The sequence below is a fragment of the Motacilla alba genome, chromosome 1, assembly GCF_015832195.1.
Source record: "Motacilla alba alba isolate MOTALB_02 chromosome 1, Motacilla_alba_V1.0_pri, whole genome shotgun sequence".
NCBI classification, from domain to species: Eukaryota; Metazoa; Chordata; class Aves; order Passeriformes; family Motacillidae; genus Motacilla; species Motacilla alba.
This window is the reverse complement of record NC_052016.1, coordinates 13,715,277-13,731,092: the sequence shown is the minus strand read 5'-3', so window position 1 is coordinate 13,731,092 and position 15,816 is coordinate 13,715,277. Positions and strand designations below refer to the sequence as shown.

At 43.7% G+C, this 15,816-nt stretch overlaps 1 protein-coding gene across 3 annotated transcripts in view; it reads left to right on the top strand.

Annotated features, from left to right (window-relative positions):
* Window positions 1–5,406, top strand: part of HTR1F (5-hydroxytryptamine receptor 1F) — a 105,567-nt gene extending 100,161 nt beyond the window's left edge. For all 3 annotated transcript variants that reach the window (XM_038135674.1, XM_038135681.1, XM_038135689.1), the window contains one exon: window positions 1,431–5,406. In XM_038135674.1, the coding sequence (XP_037991602.1) occupies window positions 1,469–2,572 (1,104 nt within the window). In that variant the 5' untranslated portion in view covers window positions 1,431–1,468 and the 3' untranslated portion in view covers window positions 2,573–5,406. The remainder of the gene's footprint in view (window positions 1–1,430) is intronic.
* The last annotated feature ends 10,410 nt before the right edge of the window (window positions 5,407–15,816 follow it).

The following is a 15,816-nucleotide window of genomic DNA, read 5'->3' as shown; positions in this document are numbered from 1 at the left end:
TTTACATGTGTAAAGTATACTTCAAGATCAGAGAAAGGAACACAGAAAGCACACACATGTTGCTCATGTGCAGGACAAGTATCTGCTCAGCATGTGCAAATATCACCACATAAAATATATTTCTTTTCCTTGTGCTTCCATTCAATTAAATGTTGGTCAGTCAGTGCTGAAAACATTCTTGAGCAGTCAGTAGCATATTTAGCACTGCCTGGGTTAAAATATCAAACCAAGTGAGTGAGTTGGGTCCGAGGTTATAAACAGTAAATGAGATTCTTTTTCAGCCATTCCAGCATATCAAAAAGCTTTAGTTATGTTAATAAAACCAAATTCTGAAAGAAAAAAACATTCACTAATTTCACCTATTTCCCTACTTGTGGCATCCAATGTAACACAAGTGCAACTCACTCACTACACTCAAAAATCTGTGAAAGATAACCCTTAGGTGTTCATCAAGTAGATCTTACACAAGAAATTGCAGGTCAACACTCACTAGAGGATGAAACCTGATCCTCTTTAGGCCAGAGCTCGTCACTTACAGTAAAAGCTGGAAACTCCAATTCAGCTGCACTCTGCAGGGTACTCAGAAACTCTTCTTGATAAGAACGTATCCCCAGAACACAAGCAAGAACTTTTTTCATCAGTATTTCTCTGCATTTTCCTTCCTGCAGAGCCATAGGACGATTAGGTTATTTCCACAGAAAGAGTCATTAACAGAGCAAGTAGCACCCAAGTTTTCTTCGGTTTTCTTTGGCAGAAACCACAGAACAGCAAAACTTGAGGAAAAGTAAAGATGTTCTTGGGACTCTAATGTACATCTAATATTTCACTTAGCCAATAAGTGAAACATTTGAAGCTTTAAAACATATTAAGATGTTTCATTTTAGAGATGTGTAAGAGGAAGATGTAAAATTACACTTCCATCACACCATTTATTTCTTCTCCTGTTTTTATGGTGTCACCCTAGGGCTTATGGCAACGTTTCACATTTCTATTTTCTCTTCAAAGCTATGTCCCAGTTCAGAAATCCCATGTTTAGCTAATACACAAAGAATGAGTCACTTATTGATGGGGAAAATGAGTTTATATGGGAAAAATAAGCATTGTGCCTGCTGGATTAATGTTTTCAACAGCCATTACATTGCTTAGTGGAGCAGACAGCATGAGCCTAAAAGTAGTTATTAGTGCTTACTTTAGGAAGAGGTTGTTCACATTTAACCATTTTCAGGACTTCTCTACAAAGCAATCAGAATAAGTGCTTCTAGCTGGAAGGGAAGTAAGTATTTTAAGCCACTCAAGGAACTAGGCTGGAGTTTGGAGCCAGAATAATTTCTAATGATAAGTCTGAATTTTTTGTAAGCTTAGGGCCCACAGTCTTTTATGATAACAAAAATCAAGGATGCATCATCTGAATGTTTTTACTTTTCCAACAGGTAACTGCTACGGGTAAAGATCATCTTTAAAAGGGAACATGGATTTAATAAACTCAACTGAACAAAACAGTACATCAGAAGAACCTTTCAAATGGGCGACATCCAAGATTCTCATTTCCATTACCCTGTCTGTGCTCGCTCTAATGACAACGGCCATCAATTCTCTCGTGATGACTGCAATAATTGTGACAAGAAAGCTCCACCACCCCGCCAACTATCTAATCTGCTCTCTTGCAGTGACTGACTTCCTTGTGGCAGTCCTGGTGATGCCCTTCAGCATCGTCTACATCGTAAAGGAGACCTGGATCATGGGGCAGGTGGTGTGTGACATTTGGCTGAGCGTGGACATCACGTGCTGCACTTGTTCCATCTTGCACCTCTCCGCCATTGCTTTGGACCGGTACAGAGCGATCACGGATGCCGTGGAATATGCCCGGAAAAGGACACCTAAGCACGCTGGCATCATGATAGCAGTTGTATGGATCATATCCATTTTTATCTCCATGCCACCTTTGTTTTGGAGGCACCAGACAACCAGCAGGGAGGACGAATGCATCATCAAACACGACCACATTGTTTTCACCATTTACTCCACGTTTGGCGCCTTCTACATCCCGCTGGCCTTGATCCTGATCCTTTACTACAAGATCTACAAAGCAGCAAAGACATTTCACAGGAGAAGCGTCAGCCGGATCGTGAGGGAGGAGGGGGTGAATGGACAAGTCCTTTTGGACGCAGGTGAAAGAAGCACCAAATCAGCTTCAATGCCCAGCACAACAGAGAAAACCTCAGATCCCCTGGTGAGCTCGGATAAAATCAACATCACCCTACGAAGTCCCAGGTCTGAATCCAAGCATGAGAAGTCCTGGAAAAAACAGAGAATTTCCAGCACGAGAGAGAGAAAGGCAGCAACGACGCTGGGTTTGATCTTGGGGGCATTTGTGATCTGCTGGCTCCCCTTTTTTGTAAAAGAAGTGGTTGTTAATACCTGTGAAACATGTCACATCTCAGAGGACATGTCTAATTTCCTAGCATGGCTGGGATATATAAACTCCCTTATTAACCCTTTAATCTACACAATCTTTAATGAAGATTTCAAGAAAGCCTTCCAGAAGCTTGTACGGTGCGGGCAATACCTTTAAGAGCTTTTGTTCATATAAGGAGAACACAGTCATTGTTTTTTAACCTGTATAAATTTATATAACTGAGATGGCATTTGTTGTATTTAAGGCAAAGCACCAGGACTCCGCATTTACGTTATAATGACTTTTTTTGTATAGGTCATGTTCGGAGCATTAATTGCCCAAGTTTTAAAGAGATGGATCCTCTGGGATTGGTTTTGCTCTAGAAAAAGAGGTAGCTCTGATCCAGTTGAGATTTGCACAGCTGCCTAGCTTGAAGCATAAGGTATTACCTTAAATATGATGGAAATACACACTTGAAGTAGATGAAGAAACAAAACTTTCTTAAAAGTAACCCTCAGTCATCAATGAAATGTTAAGTAAAACAACACACACATTTTAAACCCTACTGATGCAAGACAGAAAATACACCATAGAATGACAACATGATTTTAACAGTCTGGCACAGACCTGCAGCATAGAGCCAAGCCATTCACAGCCAAGGGTAGTAGCTTTAAATATATCTACCAACATCCTAAGTCAGTGAGCTGCAGCCCTGCCTTGTCCCATAGGTGGACTTCCCTGTGTTACACAGCACCCCAGCAGCAGGCAGGGGGCTCTCATGGGTTACCAGTTTCCTAGCAAGCCAGTGTTGGGAGCCCTCTGCCATTGCACACCCACAGCAGATGTGAGCATAACCACAAGGGAAACAGCCAAACATCTGGGGCACCTCCAGTGAGCTGGGTACACAGAGTGCCTGGTGCTCTGAGACAATGCTTCCATGGGAAGGGGAGGGTTCATAAAGAGCAGCTGGTTCTCCTTGTGCAGATATTAGGAGGGAAGCTGGAGACAAGGAGACACTCCTTTCTCCATGCCCTCACACCTGGCCAGGCACAGAGCCTGTGACCTGCAGCACCAAACCAGCCACAGCTCTCACCAGGGCTGAGCACTGCTGACAGAGGGTGGCTTAGTAAGGTTTGAAGAACAGAGGCTGACAGCTCCAGCTCAGCATGTTCAGCCCTCCATCCTCAGAAGCCTGATGCCCCTGAGCTTCTTCTCAACTGTCCCAAGCACCAGGGCTGTGGTGCTTCCTTTCCAAGCAAGTGAGAAAGCACGACAGTGCTGGGAGCATGGGTCTGTGGAAAAGGCTGTGCAGCACCTTCTGCAGCAGGGGAACAGGGAGTAACCTCAGTGTGCACTGCACGCCCGGGGCTCACTGAGAAGCTCACCTCTAAACTCCTCCTTCCCCCAGAGCATCCATCCATATCCCCATTCCCGGCAGAGTTAAAAAGGCACTACAGGAACTCCAGCCCACCCTAACTTATTTAGTCAAAGATGACCTCTATGAACAAATCCCTTCCAAGGCCTGAAAGATGGCAGCTTGACCAATCCTGATTGACATGGCTCTGATGCCAAGCCATGAAGCTGTTAAGAGCCACACCAAAGCCCAGGTTTTGCACTTTTCAGGACAAACAGATTCAGGGTGTGTCACTAAGAGCCCAGATTCAAATTCTTTGTCAGACATTCAGTGCTGCCTCACAGGAACAGAGACTTGAAGCTCCTTACAGGGATTACAAACCCCACTGTCAGCAGCAGCAATCTCCTGCTAAGGTTATCCAGTTTGGCACCTGGGCCACCAGCCTAGGGGCACCACAAAGAAACTGAGAAATGACAGCACCATGGTCACCTTTAACTGGGGAAAGGTGTCACTGGCCCTTGCAATTGTTCTTCTAAGAGACTTTCAGTGGTTTGTATTAGACAAAAAAAGAAAAACACTGGAAAAAAAGTCAACACTGTCATCTGTCTCTCCCCCTCTCTCTCCTCTGTATTACAAACTCTGGAGTTTGTAATAATTTTTGTATTTTCCCCACTGGCTACCAGCTGACATAACAGCTGTCAGAAGGGTTTCCTGCAAGATAACGAGGTTTGAAACTTGAGATACTGAACTAATTTCTGTCACTTTCAACTTACTGTATTCTGCTTTCACATCAAGGTCCAAATGAAATGCTATTCAGAATTAGCAGAAACAGTGTGTTTACTTTGCTGTTGATTTTAACACAGCCAGGAATCTAATGGAAAGCTCACTTGTCATACCATGGAGCTCTAGCACAGCTGTGGCACAGCTAAATTTTGAAGATACTGGGATGCGACAGAGTGGAATTGGCTCATGCTCAGTGCAAGCCAGCACGTTTTATTACCATTGCAGTCAGAGCACAGCCTCTGCAGCCCCCATGACCTCAGCACTGGCTGCATTATGCTGAGAGAAATAATTGCTCTCAGCATCAGCTGTGCTCTGCTGTCTCCAGAAAGAGCCATGAATTTTAGCTTTCCAAAAGGATTAGCAGATGAGCAGGAGGCAGCACAGAAAGCCCCACAAAATCGTTCACTCTTGAAGACCTCTGTTTCCCACATTTCCCGAGTCATAACCCTGGTTGTCTTGGGGGAATTCATTCCTTTCCCCCTGCCTCTCCCTTTATGGCTGCTGGAGTACAGACTATATTGTTTATCCTCTTACTAGTAAGATGTTTGACAATATCTTGTGAAACCAAATTGGAAGGAAAAATAGGGGCTGCTTTTCAGGAGAAAAGATACTTAAAATACTCATTTAAATAGTAATGGGTGAAGCTCAAAGAAGGAACCATATGTAGATAAACAGAAAATATCTGTCATTTATGCACTGTTAACAGTATTATACTCTGAAACTAATTAAGCTGCTAAACATTTCTCAAGATGCAGGGTGGTTTCTTTTGTATCGTTTTCACTGAGCTGTTTCTGCTCACCCTTCAACACAGCGGTGGGAGAGGCAACTACAAGAAATCTGATCAAACAAGTGGGAAGTTATTCCATTAAAAGCACTTGCGGCTTGTGGACCATCATTTCTTGGTGTCTGACTGCGACTCATCACTCGTTCCCTTACAGAACCCACTGTGCCAAACACTTCCCCACACAGCACCACACAGTATCATTTCATCTCTAGCATTTACCCATGCATGTGATGCATCCAGAAAAAAATAAAAGAATTCCCCTTTCAAAATGGATAGATGTTAAGATGTCTGCAGGATGCTGCTTTCCCTCCCCATGAAGCACACAGGCTTCCACTGGACCTTAGCACCAGGTCCAAGGAGCACAATTTTATGCACTGGAGCTAAGATTTTTTGCAAGTAGTTCTGTGCCCTGTGAGAGTTCGGTCTCAGCAAAGAGAAAAAAAAAAAGCGTCTGGTTTCCCACCTCTGTCAGAAGACTCTGTGTGTGTATTTCAGGGAAAGGGTTTACATGTCCTCCAGAGTTTGCACAAAACTTCCTGGGTCCCTATCACTGGTGCAGCTGCCCTCCCCATTGCTGTTTGCTGCCCACTCATCGGATTTCTTCCAACACCCAGAGAACTGGATTTGGAGCAGCTGACCCACTCCCACTTCAACTTTCACAGAGAATTGTTCCTGAAGCAGCTGTGAACACGATAACCAGCTCATGTGGATGGTTTTTACAAACAACAAGCAGTTAGATACACCTCGTTGTGCTGTACTCATTTCTTTGCTTTTCCTCCCTGCCAGATGCTTTATTGGTGTCCTTTCCTCCTGAGGATGGCATACCCCTACAAAGAGCTTGGGGACTCAAAAATACATTTGTTTTAGTGATGCAGTCACACTTGTTAACACATGACTGTACCACCCAGAAACACCCACCTCATCCAAATGCGCTTTTGGCAGTCGCTGTCTTCAGCTGGCGCCTGATTGTTCTCGGTGCTGGGGAGGTGCACGGAAATAGCTCCGTGCCAAATTATTTTCTCCAGTAGTTACAAACTCAGCACATTATTTCTAGGCAACTACACATTACTACTCGACCTTTGCACGTCAGATTCCCCTCGTAGAAGAAAAACAGAAAATCACTGCTGTAGCTGACATAAATGGTTTTGTTACTTAGTGTTTCTAGCCATCAGAAAGTAACTCCAAAAAATTAAATCTTTGATGATACTGATCTTGGCTAAGAGGAAAGATTACAGAGAACAGAACAAACAGAAGTCAGCAGCAAGGGCTGTGAACAGCCAAGGTTACCAGCCAAATTCAAAACAGACTTTCTGGTGACAAATCCCCCACACATAATGAATGCCAGCAACTGAAAGCAACTTTATATCCTCACTTTCTATCCTAACTTAGCAAAGTATGAGTTTCATATATTTCTTTGTTTACTTCGCTTTTTTTTCCTTCACAGTTGTTTATTTCGCATTCAAGTGAGTTACTTCTTAAGTAAGAACTCTGCAACTCAGGGAAATTTCAGAAGGCAATATTTTCAGGCAAGGAAAAAGTACTGTGTTTCATTAGTCAAAGTACATCAGTACAATTACGAATTTCAAATACTGGTTGGGGCTGTGTAAAGTCAAAGATGCTGCTTATCAAATGCTATTGCTTTTAATCCATTAGGAGCTCAAACCAATTGTATCTACTCTTGTTTATAATATACTACTATTATATATATTATATATATAATATAGGCCTAAAATTATTTCAAATATCGTTGTTAAGATTCATTGCTATGCACCAGACAGGCAACAGTAATAAAAATTAGCCTCTCTTTCCACTTTAAAGCAAGATACCTCCTATACATAGATGATATTTTCCCCTCACTAAATTAAGACTTTTCCTTTCTTCCTGTACACCCATTTATCTGAAACTCAGAGCTGTATTTCATGGTTTGGGTTTAAAGATGAAAAACATGTTTAACACCACAAAAAGTGCTAACTGCTAAGGTAATGCTAGAAGAGGGATTAATCTTCTCACTTTCGGTTTAGATCATGACTGGTGGTAGACATTTAATGCAATAGCTGGTTCTGTGCTCTGGCAGCACTCCAAGATGCAAAAGCTGTGGTTAATTTGTATGACAGCAAGCGTCTGCTAAGCAACTCGCTCTTGGCTAAGCCTGGTTTCCTATCTTTCACAGCACAAAGCTGCATGAAACAGTCCACAGCCACAAAGTAAGGAATCAGCCAGTTTACACTCCAGATGTTTCTAGTCTGGCAGTCACTGGAAGATACTTGCCCTACAAACACACTCCACTAACCAATAGCAGCAAAGCTGTGCCTGCATCCAGTGGGGAAAAAAATCTTTCACATTCATCTACTGCTTTGAAGGCAGGCTGAACTGACTCATGGCCAGGTGGGCTCAACACAGAGCAGCACTGCTCCCCAGCCAGACTCAAAAAGAGATCCCTTCAAGGAGAATGCCAGTGATTAGCAAAACAGTGTTGAATTACCTCAACATCTCTGGTCAACACAGGGCTTGCATTTCTGTCATCAAAAAGTTCACTTCTGATGCTTGAGGTGATCCATCAGCTTAGATATATGCAAAAGTACTGGGATTTAAGATAAGAAAAATTCAAGCTACGTGTTTTCAGGTTGGGGATTTGTCTTCCAAATCTAACAGCCAGTAAACTGCAGTCATTTTGAACCCAAAACAGTTTCCCAAGCAAATTATATCCATAACAGCTAAGCAGGACTTCATTTTTCACACACATAAATATAAGAGATGTTACTATTGGACTGTTTTGAACCTCTTTCATTGACGGTCTCCTGCATTTTGACAAGTATTTCTTTCATTTGGTTTTCAAAGGAAGGAATACTAATTAATTAATTATCTTAGGTAGGTCTTATATTATTTTTATAGTTACAAAACCAAAAGCTAAGAGAAGAAGGCAGCCTGCACCTCATCCTGAGGTCCAGAGGTGGAGGGGAAGGGAGAACGGGAATCCCTTTATCAACTGCACAAGGAATCACACACTACTGTCTGAGGGATGAAAATGACAGCTGCAGAGCAAAGCAAATCAGGGAAGGGAAAGGAGGAGGAGAACAGGGAGAGAGAAAGACTGAGCAGTTTTCTCCTTATAGGGCTTGGCAGCCTTGAAATAAACTTGCTTGAACTCATCATAGCTCAGATCCAGCTAACAGAAGTGCCAGTTCACTTCAGAGCTGCCTGGCACCTCCCAGAGCTGAGAGAGGGAGAGGGGGTGGTTTTGCCACCTCCATCCCACGCAGGGTCAGTGCAGCACTGCACAGCCCAGCACACGAGATCCTTCTCCAAAACTGCTGTGACAACTCTGGTCAGCACCAGCCGTGCTCAGCCAGTGAGGCTGGGGAACTGCAAGTACTGAGATCTTGAGAGGTACAAACAGCAGAGAAAAAAAAAATTAGTAGTAAGAAAGGATATATTAAAATCTTGTCTACATTCCAATGCCCTCCCACCTTCTCAAAAGCCACCTCAAGTACCTGGAGAGCTGAATGGAGACTTTGTCCCTTGCTTTAAACGTGGCAGGGATAGATGCTCAGCTTGCTTTATATTTCAGAAGTACAACTTACACAGTCAAACCACTACCACATTTCCTGCTCTTCATAGTTAAATACCCCAGTGTATGCCAATCCTCCCCAGCCCCCGCCAGCCTGGCCCTCGCCTGTGTCTCCAGCTCACTGAACATGGTGTTAAAGCACTCCATAACAATTTACTCCAGCACTCCTCTCTTTCACTTGACTGGAGAAGAATAGCAAAAAGCAACTGAAACACCCTCCAAGCTCTAAACCTGCAAATAGGGCATAAAATACAAATAGAAGGAAGCAGCCTAGGTTTAAGAGACAATAAATCAAGTGACACTCCTCTGAACCACCCTTTCTATTCACCCCACTCCACACTCTCTTCTCACCCACGACACACTGTACACTTTGAGGGAAGGGAAAAAGTTATTTCAACAGCAGGTTTGACTCATTTTGTATAGTTGGGCTAAAGAGCACTCATTTAAAGATCCTTCAGGGAAACGAGGAAGGCTGTGAAATGGTAACCTGCTTTGCCTTCTCTCGTCCTCAACTGCACAAAGAAAACCAAAGAGGAGCAAGGGATTATTGGCTTGGGTGCAGACAGGGAAACACAGCACAGAGGAAAGGGGAGAAGGAGGAAGGAGAGGCTCTCACTGAGGGCTGGGTTCTCACGGGACGGAGCAGCTTTGCCTCAGCCCCTGCACACTTCGTGAGAGGGCAACCCCAGCCCCCCTTCGCGGGCAAGAAACCAGGAGTACACAGCCAGGGGTGGGAGCAGGAGGCGATTTGGGGCTGTTCTCGCCGTGCGAGGCCCGGGAGCCGCTGGAGGCTCGCTGCAGGGCCGAGGATGTGCCGGGGGATGCGCCGGGCCGCGGAGCCTTTTCCCGGGCGGGCGGGTCCCTCTAGCGGCACCTGAGCCCGGCAGCGGCCCCGGCCCAGCTCCCGGTCCCTGCCCGCGGGTCACAGCCCCGGCTGCCGTCCCCACACACCCTCCTGGCCGGGCTGAGCTCGGCTGGCAGCCCAGCCCCGGTCCCCGAGTGCCCAGCATGGCACCCCGGGCCGCCCGCTGACAGGCAGCCCTAGCGGGGGAACAAACGTGCCGACAAGCGGGGAAACCATCAGCATGGGCTCCCGCCTTTGCCAGCAAGAATTTTAGAACCCTCATGTCTACCTCCACCCTCCTTCAGTAGGGGGGTTTATCAGAAAATCATACAATACCCTGAGTTGTAAAGGAACCACGAGGATCATCGAGTCCAACCCCTGGCCCCACACACCCCAACAATCACATCGCGCCCAAGAGCTTTGTCCAAGCACTTCTTGAACTCTGGCAGGCTTGGATCTAAGACCAGTTTCCTGCAGAGCCTGTTCCAGTGCACAGCCACCATTTCCCTGATATCCAGGCCACTTTCTCCTTCTCAACACCACTCCATGCCATTCCCTCAGGGCTGGGAACCAGAGTGAAGAGATCAGTGCCTGCCCCTCTGCTTCCCCTCAGGAGGGTGTTGAAGACACAACGAGGTCTCCCCTCAGTCTCCTCCCAGCTAAACAGACCAAGAGATCAACCATTCCTCATAAGGCTTCCCCTCCAGTCCCTTCACCAGCCTCATGGCTCTCCTTTGGACATTGTCCAATGACTTAATGTCTTTTTTACATCATTGCACACAAAAAATGCCCTCAGGACTTGAGGTAAGGCCACACCAGTTCAGAACAGTGGATCACCTCGCTCAACCAACCGACGCTGCTGTGCCTGATGCATCGCAGTGTCTGCTCATTTAGAGACTTGGTGCACCACACACACAAAAGGAAGAAAAATTTCAGTGAAAGGTTGATTCGCATAAGGAGTCATCACTGGGACAGTAACCTGGGAGGAGCCACTGAGCACAGAGCAGGTTGAAGGCTGTGTTGGTGAGCAAGGGAGATGCAATAGAGCTTTCCTCTAGGTTAAAACTCCCGTAGCATGAGGCTCCTGGGACAGCCAGGTGCCAGAGGCAATGGAGGTTTCCCAGAAAGAGAACATGACATTTGCTCCCTCTTATGGCTGCTTCAAGACTGAGATAGTAAGTAACATCTTGTGAGCTGAATGAGACTCCAGGGCATTCCAATTAAAGTTGGCAAGTCTGGGGAGTTCAGCAGTGCGTGTACAACCTCCCAAGCAAAGGTCAGAAAATACTGTCATTTGAAATGGTGTGCAGAAACACCTATGCAGTTGAAAAATGTACATAGGGGAGAAAAATTACAAATCACCAGAGGTCAAGGGAGCTGATAAAACAATAATAAAGGCCTCAGTGACAGGTAGAAGCTTCTAAGGTGGTTTCTAGAGAAGCCATTTCTTTCTGATGTGTTATTTGGTTTATTTCAGGATTTAATTCTAAGTACTCATGAACAATAGCAAGCACTACAGAAATAGCCACTTAGCTATCCATTGGAAGTAATAACATCATTTATAATAACTATTTTTGATTTGGATTTGTTTGTGGTTACTGGACTAGAGGTTTTGTTCACAGTTGCTCTTTACCACGTTTGATATTGCACAGTACTGTGCAAAGTGACCAAAAGTTCCTAATTTCCAAAATCTGTAGCCCCTCTCACACTGCACAAGGACAAAGCAAAGCACAGGGCAGTGGGGAGTTGTGCTCTGGAATTATAAAGTGGTCAATGACCGGAATTTCATTCTAGGAAAGAAGAATCATGCTGAAGTGTGAATAACTGAAGTCTTACTGTCTTCATACATTTTCTGTGAAATTCTACCAACAGCATGTCTGAATTTGGTGGAATACTGGACAGCAGTACATCAATGCATACTCTGGGTACTGAGGAGAGGAGCTTTAAAGTCTCAGCTGAGACCAGAACACATACACAAAGAAACACATGTAGACCACACAAACATTTGTACTTGAACACAGAGCTAAAGTGCCACAAACAATCCTTTTCAGAGTCAGAAATTATCAAACATAAGGGATTCACGACGGCAGATTTTTTCTGAGCAAGAGAAGACTTCAGGAACTATTCTAGAAAGGGCTCATTCCAATTCCCCTGGCATTTTTCATGTTAAGAATTTCTCTCTCATGCGTTGCCTAACCATTGATTTATACCCAAGTGCTTCAGCTGGTTTCTGTCAGCTGTCCAATTCTATTCCTGTTTCTGGAAAAGTAAATCTAGAATTGTTTATGCAATTCACTTGCAGTTTGAATTTGCTTTTTCTTCTTTTTTTAAACATAGGCAGTGCAAAAGCCACAGAAATATTTGAGCTGCTTTGCAAAGCTAAGAAAGAAAAATTATGACAGATTTTTTTGACTCCCATGCTTCTGTCAACATATCTTTTTTTTCTGTCCCATATCCTTTCTTCACTGTCATACAGACACAAAACAAAGAAACAAATAAACAAAACAAAACAAACAAAAAAAGCCACACAAACAACTTTGCCAGACCTGGAAATTTCTAAGTTTTGTTGGATTCTAAGGGGGAGGGGAAAATAAAATCAAAGCAAAGATCAAAAAAGATCAATACAAATCTTTCATCACAACTGTGAGGCCAGTTACTGTTATATGTGCTGCATTTCCAAGGGAATACACAGTGGCAGTATGATCCCATCTCATTCCCTTCTGCTGTGGAATATATTGCTAATATTGGTGGTAATTACAGATATTCAGACACCCTCAAGATAGTTTTAAATAACAGAGAATCTATATTTCCGGCTTGGTTGGAGAGACATACAAACAGTAACCCTGCATTCATCATGGTCATAAGGTGGTGCAAACCACATCCTCCTATTCAATTGCCCAGAAACGTGTGGGTAGGATTTCTTGCCATACAGTGCTCTTTAAAATATTCGACATTTGTTTGAAGCAAAAATATCACAGGGACTCTTTCTACCTGCAGTAGTTCACCATACAATAAGGATGTATGGAGTAAACTCCTTCCCTTATTCCCTGACCTCAATTTATTTCTTTCTGTCACAACATAACATCCAGACAAATGTTCCAGCATGGGAGGTCTCCTTGCTCAAATGCATCTCCTGGAGTTTCATTACTGCAGCAGGGAAGTGCAAACATTGTCACCAACACCTCAGGAAATCACAGATGAGTGAGTGATCATCTCTGCCTCACACAAGGTACCTGTCAAAGGCCCCAGGGTAAAATGAAGAAAGTTGATCTGAAACAAATAAGGATAGGAGCTTCCCCAGGCCCTGGTAAGGAAAAGGAAGACTGATGGTGAGCTAGTCTGCTGAGTGTGGCTTTGAGCACAACCACGGTGAGTGAAATCCATAATCCAGCACTCAGGGAGAGCACCCTCCCAAGACGTCTCTCAGTGTTCAGCTGAGCTGGTGTCCCAGCAGCAGCTGCAGAAGGACAGTGTGGGGACATGCTGGCTCACAGGTCCACAGGGCTGGGGTCACTGCAGTCAGGGAAAGGCCAGCCCAAACACACAGCCAAAGTAGATGACAGGCCTGTGTCCCTTTAGTCCTTCCACTGAAATACAAACACTTGCTGGACAGTCTGCTGTCATTACGGTATGGTCACTCCTGAGCCTTTTGAGGGCCTTTTTCATACAAGGAAGTTCCCTGCTGACCAATTAGTACAGCTTGCCCTTTGCTTGGCATCAGCTGTGGAAGCAATGCAGACCATGAATATGCTCCAGATGACTCTGGCCTTTGCCACCAGGAGTGGAATGAGGAGTATCACTGCCCTCAGCAATGCATTTTCTGACCTGGCTATCTGTACATATAAAGCACAGCTTAATAACCCAAAATATAAATACACAATAATTCTTTTTTAGTGCAGCAAAAGACTGACACATGCTACCATTTCCTCCCTGGTCTTTACAGGTGTATTTCTACTTCTTTCTTTCACACATCCCCCACACTGTGGTCATTTCCTTGCTCTAACCCCATCACCATGATCTCCTCCTGCTTCAGTATAACCCACTTCTTCACAGGTGGCCCACTGCTCAGAAAGGCTTCACAGACCACAGGGCAGCCAGATTCTGATACGTAGCTTCTACATGCAGAATTGCTGCCCACAAATTCATGGGTTTTTCCATTTGCACATTTCCAAGTGTGTCAAAAGAGCAAAGTCAAGCACCTGGACTTTTTTCAGGTACAGAAATACAGATATTACCCTGTCCCAAAAAGGCTAAACAGTGCTCCCCAAGCAAATGGGGATTAAAAAAGAAAAAGGCAATTAACCAGACATTCATCTGAATGACAGCACTATCAGCCAGCAGTTTGTCTTGTCAGGTGGCTGTTTTGTCTAGATATTGCAGAGAAATTCCTTCCTTCCAGGCTGCTTCTGCCTGAAGTTCATCAAATCCAAAGGTATCAGTCAGCACCATTTGTGGACAGTCCTGATAGTTATGGGACATCAATGTGATATTCCATTTCCATGCTGATCTACTAATTTCCTTTTCAAAGTTGTTAATAAGCCCAAGCTGTAGCAATCTAGGCACAAAACTCAAGTAGGACAAGAGGAATTCTTTAAGTACCTTATTTTCCATTTTAATAACATCAAAAAAAAATTACCAAAAACCAGAATAATAAAAAGCCATTTCATTCTACACTTTCATTCCACAGGTGGGTGTGCTTTCTTTTGGTGCGTCTTTTTCATCAGAGATTAACAGTTGCAAAGATGTTTGTAAAAGTGTGACCAAGGTTTAAGTTGGCAGCAGAGGTTGGATCTCTAGCCCAGTAAGGTGCAGATGTTATTGGTGTCCTCACTTCCCATCTTCACAGAGGGCACAACAAATTGATAGAGATATTTAAACAATCCAGCCTTAAGTCAGAAGCCTCAGAGTGGCTTTGGGTTTATTTTCCTTCTCTTGTATTTAATACAATCCCCTTGCTTTACTGTCTGAGCTCTTCATTGTCTTTTACAGTAATTAAAAGAATGCATATCCAGGAGAAACAAGAAAGTTTCCTTTGTTCTGTGTCCTCAGTTAGAGATAAAAAATCATACCAGAGAGAGAGACAGAGAAGGAGAAACTATTTCCCAAGATCACAAAAGAAAACAGTTACAAAGAATTAAACCAAATTCTCCTCACCTACTATGACATGATTTGATTCTCTCCTTAGGCTTCATTATATCATTTTTAAAAGTCTGTAAAATCTTAAAGGAAACAAGCAAGGGACCTCCTTTGACATAAAAGTGCAGGGTCTAGAGTAGAGATTTGATTAAAGAAAATAGAAATTGATTATTTTTGGCTAGTCTCTTTATTGTTAACCTTTACTGTTTGAAGTCATAGCTGGGCTTCAGAAAATAGTACAACTGAGATTTGCTTAATTTGCTATTAACAGCTGTGGTGTCAGATCCACTAGGTTTTCAATCATTTTAAAATCCAGGAACACAGAGTAACCAAACACCAAAACTGGGACTCAAACAAGTGGGATTTTAAGGTAGAACAAAGCAAAAACCATCAGAGATTCTGTGAATAATCAGTGAAAACAAGCAAGCCTGTAGTCAGGCTTGTGTTTTTAGAGATGGTGGAAAGTGAAAAATTATTTTACATGAGGAAATTTTGCATGAAGCCAGTAGGAAAAATGTTAAGCAGGTTTATGTAGAAGGCCACAATCAAATTTTCACTCTGCCCATTCAACATCACACTAAGATGGCTCCTCAGGCTGCCACATGGTACCCTGAGGAAGGGTATGATCTTCCAAACATAAAGTAGATATCAAGCTCTTACTATATCCAGCAGTTTTCTGATCCAGATAAAGCCACTATTTTTGAGGATTTGAGGAGGGGCACATCCTCCTTAGGGAGGGGGTGATTTTTTGGTGTGTCTATTTATCCCCCCACACACCCAAAGAATGGACACAAAAAACATATGGGAGTCATACTGGATGTCTGCCTTGCATCAACACAGATTCATTTCCATCTCTGCCCAAACAGCTGCTGAATCCTCTGATGTGAAGCCATCACACATCAAGTTAATGATGAGACTGATAATTAAAATTTCCTAACACTTTACAGTGAAA